This window comes from Mugil cephalus, chromosome 1, assembly GCF_022458985.1.
Source record: "Mugil cephalus isolate CIBA_MC_2020 chromosome 1, CIBA_Mcephalus_1.1, whole genome shotgun sequence".
Lineage (NCBI taxonomy): Eukaryota > Metazoa > Chordata > Actinopteri > Mugiliformes > Mugilidae > Mugil > Mugil cephalus.
This window is the reverse complement of record NC_061770.1, coordinates 32548386-32555833: the sequence shown is the minus strand read 5'-3', so window position 1 is coordinate 32555833 and position 7448 is coordinate 32548386. Positions and strand designations below refer to the sequence as shown.

Below are 7448 nucleotides of genomic sequence, written 5' to 3'. Positions count from 1 at the left end.
TTCTGCTTGTCTTACAAAAACATTTCACCATTCATTGTTGATTAAAGGTTGATTAAAGGCAAATAATTTACTTTCCACTTTTATTCTCAAATAGGACTAATTTGTCACTTTATCAGTGAGAAGCGTGTCAGCAAATCAAAGCTTGAGTCTTTGTGCGAGACAAACTGACCTCAGGTGTTGGTGACAGACAGCTACAGTATCCAGGTAACCAGCAGTGAGCTGAAGAGAATAAATGTCATTCAGAAATAAAAAAAGAAAACCGCAAAAATGTGTTGTTAGTTTAATGCACATGTTAAGAAAACATACTGTATATGTTACACTTCTTGATGGATATTGTCATAATTTTTTTCTTTCCATTAACTTTATACAGACAGATTTATTACACAGAAAAGGTGTCACCACTAATTGTCAAGCTTCAGAATAACTGGATCCCAACATCAAAGAACTTCTACCACTAGCCTCACAGCTACTGTTAGCTTTGAGGCTAGTGGACTAGGAAGAACTACTATTAACTGAGAGCTAGCAGGCTAGCAAGAGCTACTGTTAGCTGAGAGGTTAGGAAGGGTTAGTATTAAATGGGAGATAGGAAGAGCTACCATTTGCTGGGAAGCTAGGTGGCCAGTAAGAGTTACTATTAGCTCAGAGGATAGGAAGTGCTACTGTCAGCTGATAGGCTAGGTAGAGCTACTATTAGCTGGGAAGGTAGGTGGCCAGTAAGAGTTACTATTAGCTCAGAGGATAGGAAGTGCTACTGTCAGCTGATAGGCTAGGTAGAGCTACTATTAGCTGTGACGATAGGAATTGCTAGCTTGCTTCTAGATCATGATGTTGCTGTTTAATCGTACATCTGTGGGGTCTAACTTGAATTCGACTTCACTAAATAAAGCTCTGGTGTCCAGTGAGGAGGGGTGCATGCTCGTCGGGGCTTTCAGCTCTCTCCAGAGCTCGACAAATGTTCTGCCAGAAAACTCCAGAGTGGCCACCGGCCAGCGGCCAGCTCAGGTAGGTGCATCTCTTCACCAGGCATCTCATTTGGTGGTACGTGGACAGATGCCGAAACGGGATGTCCTCCAGAAACACCATGATCAACACATCCTTGTGCTCACTGAACAGACGGAAGCTGCAGGCAACACACACAAACATCTGTATCAGTCTGGGTGTAAAGTGTAAAGATGTTGTGAAAGTAGAGAGGCAGCCCCCCTCCCCCAACCTCGCTATCTGGATCTCCCTGGAGCACCACTCGCTCTGCAGGTAGTGTCGGCTGATCACTGAGATGGTCTTCCTGCTGTTGTAGATGGCCTCTGTGATGTTTTCAAAGATGGGCATTCCTGTGTAAACAACAGCTTCTTTCAAGATGCTGCAGCAATGATTTGGATGTAAAATGTGTGGTGTACTGAGTAGAGGGAAAGAAATGGATGTGGAGATGTTAAAAGAAAACTTATGCTTGGTTTCAGAGCTACTATTAGCTGGGAGGCTACGAATAACTACTAATAGCTGAGAGCCTAGGAGGCTAGGAATTTCTTCTATTAGCTGGGAGGCTAGGAGGAGCTATTATTAACTGGGAAGCTAGGACAAGCTATTATTAGCTAAGAGACTAGGAGGCTAAGAAGAGCTACTATTAGCCAGGAGGATAGGAAGATCTACTATTACTTGTGAAGCTAGAAAAGGGCTACAATTACCTGGGAGGCTAGGAAGAGCTACTATTAGCCATGCAGCTAGAAATGCTACTGTTAAGTGGGAGGCTAGGAAGAGCTATCATTTGTTAAGAGACTAGGAGGCTAGGAAGAGCTACTATTTGCTGGGAGGCTAGGAAGAGCTACTATAAGCTGGGAGGCTAGTAAGGGCTATTATTAGCCAGAAGCTAGGAAGAGCTACTATTGGCTAGGAGGGTATGAAAGGCTACTATTATCTGTGATGCTGGGGTGACATTATGCCTGCAACTGACCCGCATCTAGGTTTTTTGGGGGGGGTCAGATTTGGTCAACCTTCAAACTTATTTACTCAGACAGGTTCATCTCCACCTAAAGCAACACACCAACACTTTTAACTTTTACCGGGGGTGTTGTTTAAAACATTTTGAAGCTAGCACAGCTGTGTAACTACAGAGGAAGTCAAAGGTGAAGTATTACTACCTGGCTCAAAGTCTCTGTGGTGCAAACAGAGTTTCCAGCCCTGCTGACCCTCCAGTACCGGGACCAGCTCCTGGTAGACCCAGGCCTCGTCATGAACATTGTAGGAGACAAAGGCGTCGTAGCGCTGGGGGGTGTCCGTCTTCCTCCTCTTGCTATCGTAGAGGAAGGCCAGGAAGAGGTAGTAGGCATAGGTTAAGTGCCACCTCAGAAAGTGGTAGGTGAAGGACGCAAGGAGGGTGACGACAATCAGACAAGTACTGGAAATGAAGCATAAGAAGCTGGCGTCAACCCAGCAAAAGTGGACATCAAAGTCTAGGAACTTGGCCCCCTGTTGGCTCACCGGGGAAGTGCAAGTATACTGGTGACCATTGACGGCCTGTGTTTGGTTGTTGCTCTGAACCCACTGGTTAAGGCCAGAATTAGAGCATTCGCATGCTAAAGGGTTTTCACTCAGATCCAGGTACGTCAAGGCAGGGAGGGAGTGGAAAACCGACTCATTGACGATTGACAGCTTATTGTCGCTAAGTTTCAGCCAGCTGAGTGCTAGCAACGTGGTCTGAGCCAGGAAATCCAAAGACTTGAATTTGTTGTGGGACAGGTCGAGCTCCTTCAGGTTTGGGATTGGCCGGAACAGCTCAGGTAGTAAACTGGATAGTTGGCTGTTGATTATCTGGAGGCCTTTCAGGCAGGGAGTGTGTTTAAATGTGTCTGGGTGCAAGGACCTTGTGAAGAACTTCTGAGTCATTAAATACTCTAAAGATTTCAGACCGCTGAGCAGATCTAGTGGGATATCACTGCGGTATGTGTCAAAAACTCTGAGCATCAGCCTCTTCAGGTTGGGTAAATTTGAGAAAGGTGGCTCAGAGTTTTGCCGGGAACTGTTCTGGCTCCATTTAAACGTAAGACGTAAGTTCAGAGCCTCTAGATGTTGTAGTCCACTAAAAGTCTCTTTTGTGTATCTATCAAGTGACATGCTAAGGGTTTGGAGATTATCGAGACCTTCGAAAGCCCCATCATGAACAATATAATATGTGTCTGAATCTAAATCCAAAATACGGAGTGAAGACAGACTCCCAAAATCTCCTCTCTTGAGGTCTAAGTGACCATTGCTGCGTAAATTCAAAGATTGCAGTTGCCGTAAATTAACTCTGAAGGTATTCTCAAATGTAAATATGAAATTCTGTCCAATATCAAGGCTTTTCAAGATGTTGAGATTCTGGAAGACACAGGTTCCGAGGCTGAAGATGTGATTGTGTTTCAAACTAAGGTTCGTCAGTCTTGTCAGATTCTGGAAATCGAGGCAGTCGAGCTCGCTGATTAAGTTAGAGCTCGCGTCCAGAACCTCCAGACTGGAGAGTCCTCTGAGTGTAACTGGCACTTTAGTCAGATGATTGATGCTCAAGTCTAGAGTCGTGAGCTTCGTCATCGATTGGAGTGCGTGTTCCGACATCCCCGACAGCTGATTACCGGATAGACTTAGCTTGGTCAGCCGAGAGCAAGGCCGCAGCATGACGTTGTCAATGGTCACGAGTTCACAAAACGTTACCTCAAGAGATCTTAGGGAAGGAATTTTGCAGGCGACATCCAAGAGACCCTCGTCTATTCTTTTCTTAATGGAGTAGAGAATAAGTTCGTGTAGCGAGTCCGCAGTTTGCAACATCGCCCTGTACGACTCGAAGCTAACGTAACTCCCGCTAAAGAACAAAGTAGTTAGACTCCTCAGAAAGGTCTTGTTTGCTACATCCCACTCAATGTCAGTGCTGCACATTGAGAAGTCGAGAGTATTCAGATGAGGAAAGACGTCTCTTGTAACGCTGAACTTTCTCAGTGGGTTCAGACTTAGCGATAGGCTTCTGAGGTTTGAGGCATTTAAAAGCAAGTCGCCTGATTGAAAAGAGGTAAACCTGTTATACCCAATATATAAATATTTTATAAATGGTAGATTTAAGATAGGAGCAATGTCTGTTGCTTGATGTAAGTGGTTAGACCCTAGGTTCACCTCTTCCAAACTGACCAGTGACTGAAATGCCACAGGGGAGATAAATGAGATCTGGTTTGTGGACAGAGACAGCATCCTTAATTTGGACAGACCATAAAACATGTTGTCTGTTAGATTTGTGAGTTTATTCTCATCCAAGACGAGATAACTTAACTCTACCAAGTCCACAAAAGCTCCATCATCAACGTGCGAAATCAAATTGTAATGAAGTTGTACCGATTTAAGTTTTCGTAAACCCGTTAAATCAGTACGGGCGATGTTGAGAATATGATTCGTGGCGAGATCTAGTGATGTCACGTCTCTGGGAATGTCATCTGGGATAGTGGCAAGGTCGTGGTCATTGCATGTGACCCAGACATTGGCATCAGTGTTTTCAGAATAGAGGATCACGCAGTTTTTAAGTGAAAAAGCCAACGAGTGATCATAGTGAAGCAAGAAATGAGGAAGTAAAAGCAGCAGCAGAGGCCCGCTTCCGGAAACTTGCATGTCGAACAGGGCCGTGAAACCAGAGGTACCTGATGTCTGTGTCGAAACAAATCTGAGGAGAGTAAAAGAAGAAATCAAGACATGGGCTGCTGGCATCCAACTATAGTCCTGGAATATCTCAGTAACATTAGCCTTTAGCTTGCCTCTTACCAGGAACTTGACATATTTATCTTTTAGTGGCTACTATTAAACAAACAAACAAAAAAACTCGTATTTAGGACATACCCAAAGCTAACTGAATGCTGTTCATGAACATTTTGGAGCATGGTCTTGGTGTCTGGCTGTGTCAGTGCTATTGACAATATTCAAAGTGTGGCTGAACACTGGGAAGTTGTGCTTTTGTCTGGAAGGCCTTCATGACATCTCAAGGGTACAACTAACTTCGCTTTTACCAAGCAACTTCCTCCAAACAACTCTCTCTTCGTGGGTCTCCCCAGTTTTGCACCCAACCTGCAGCTGACAGCAGCGATGTGTCATTTTTTGGGCTGGTTTATTTTCCGATCATCTGCTGTATATAACTACAATAATTCTCGCAATTAGTTTCTTATACATAAATTATCATCAATGAATGGAGATTTTTAATAAAATAAGGAGAGAGGAAATATCTCCAACATAAACAATGTCTATTAACCATATTTATTTCCCTTAATCTTCTTTCTTTTTGTATATATATAAAAAAAGATGTAGGCTTATTTTAAATTATATAAATATATCAATAGTTATCATGGTAACAGTCAAACAAAACATTTCTAATTATGTCTGCTTAAAGAGTTTGAAAGTGGTAAACGTCTCAAACCTTGTTTCCTTTTTTTCTGTCCTCTAACACTTCCCCAGACTAGACATCTGGCCTGAGACGTAGAGAAAAGACCTCGGTACAAACGCCAACGATACCGGATTTTCTTTTTTTTTCCCTGTAAAGTTTTATCAAACTGGACTTACCACTTGCCTCCACTGCCTCTTTTCCACCTGCTGTTTTGGTGCCAGGAATGAACTGAAACACAACAAATTTACCCTGCAGCCTCTCACCCTTAACATGTTAGACATGTGACACAAGATAGAACAACTTCGTGTAACAGTACAACTACTTCTGCTATTTGAGAGCGTGTCCGTGACTCTACAACATCTTAAATGTGTTCAGTCATCCTCTTTATTTGTTTGCAGCATTGGCTGATCTTGGATGATGTCTCCTTGTGGCTTTTACTTTAGTGCTGTCACTAATTTTACATCTGTACTTTAATGTCCAAACTTGTTCCTGTGTCCAGTACTTTGGTTTACGACCCATTCCTTTATTTTTTTTAATTTACTTTTTATTCGTTTCCTTTCGGTAACACACACATATGTACCAGCTGGGCACAAAACATACAACATAACATGACATCACACATGAGGATATAAAGATGCTGCTTGAAACTAAAGGGGAGAAAAGAAATCGTTTCTTGTTTTTGCAATCTATATAAAATCAGTTGAAACATAGTTGAGCCATTTTTATCAGTTCTCGTCAAAACATACATATTATGTTGTATATTATACTAAAAATACTTGACTCTCAGCTAATACTAGCTCTTCCTAGCTTCTACACATTCATCTAGAGTGGAAAGATTTAGTTATTAATTATTTACTCAGCACCCAGTGCCTTTGTTAATATTATAGAAATATGGTTAAAAAAACTGAAACCTACAGAAAAAAAGCACCATTAATAATCCTCAACACAACACAAAGAAACTTTCCATTGACAAGAGTTATTGAGCATATTTTGCTTTGATTTAAGATATTTAATGTAGTTTAGTATTTGGTGGGTGAAAAAGAGGAGGAGCGACAGAGTCCTGCTTCCTCCTCCTCCCTCTCTCCATCCTCATTTCATTTATTCATTGGTGTTGGAGGATAAAGCGAAGGAGCAGTCGAACATTTCCTCTGGTCCTCGGCAGGCGGTCGTGATGGGATTACAACCGTGGAGGTACGACTGAAACGAACTTCAGGTTAGCCGTAATATTATCGTTATGACTTTCTGTAATATCCAGTCATGAGATTACAAAGCTGATATTTGAATAGATCAGTGGATATTTAATTTATCTAAAAAAAAAAATAAAAAAAAAATGCAAATTATTACTATTAATTAAGTAAATTGATACTTGAATGTGTGACATCCTTATAGACATGAATTAATCTAATTTATGTTTTTGGATTTAAATTAATGTGCGTGGCATGGCAGGGTAAATGGATCCTGAGAGGATTTGTCTCAAAGGGAAAGAACTGAAAAATGACAGTTGATGTTTAGCATCAAGGAAAAAGTGCATTTATTCAGAACACATTAAAAACTATATTTACTTAAGAAAAAGGATCAATAGTACACCTGATCTTTTTCTACTGTTTGGTTTGATGAGTGGAACATCACTTTAACTCCTCTGCACAATCTACATAATCGACACTTACCTGAATAACTTGTCAATAGCTTGACTTGTCCTCTGCCCCCTGCTGGATGAATCCATGCTCTGTACTCAAAAGCCTTTGGCTGCCATTTCCAAATGTCTTCCTTCGTGGACTTTCTTTTTTTATACATGGAAATCGTTGCTAGTTTAAGAATATCTGCTGCTGATGTTTGAATACTTACTTAATTGAAGCGTTAATTTAACCTGTTATACTTATTTATTCATAAATTATGCCAAATAGCGGGTATATATGTTAATTTACCTGATTATCAGGGTAATGTTGTTTGTGATGAAATCTGCATTATGCCTTCCACGCGCCAACTTTTTTGCTATTTTTTATAATTTTAACAATCTGACTATTTTGAAAATTTAAAGTCATCTATATATATGCATCAGTTTTGGGAG

General features: G+C 41.2%; 1 protein-coding gene across 2 annotated transcripts; it reads right to left on the bottom strand.

Annotated features, from left to right (window-relative positions):
* Positions 1 to 269: 269 nt before the first annotated feature.
* Positions 270 to 5668, bottom strand: LOC124997612 (toll-like receptor 13). Of its 2 annotated transcripts, XM_047571448.1 has the most exons (5): positions 5557 to 5627; positions 5414 to 5465; positions 2133 to 4669; positions 1211 to 1328; positions 270 to 1120 (listed from the first exon to the last, which is right to left on the bottom strand). In XM_047571448.1, exons 3-5 carry the CDS (start codon positions 4615 to 4617, stop codon positions 877 to 879), a joined length of 2847 nt encoding a protein of 948 aa, XP_047427404.1. In that variant the 5' UTR covers positions 4618 to 4669; positions 5414 to 5465; positions 5557 to 5627; the 3' UTR covers positions 270 to 876. The 2 variants fall into 2 exon arrangements, with proteins under 2 accessions (XP_047427404.1, XP_047427412.1); XM_047571456.1 differs by lacking the exon at positions 5414 to 5465 and having other exon boundaries at positions 5557 to 5668.
* Positions 5669 to 7448: the final 1780 nt, after the last annotated feature.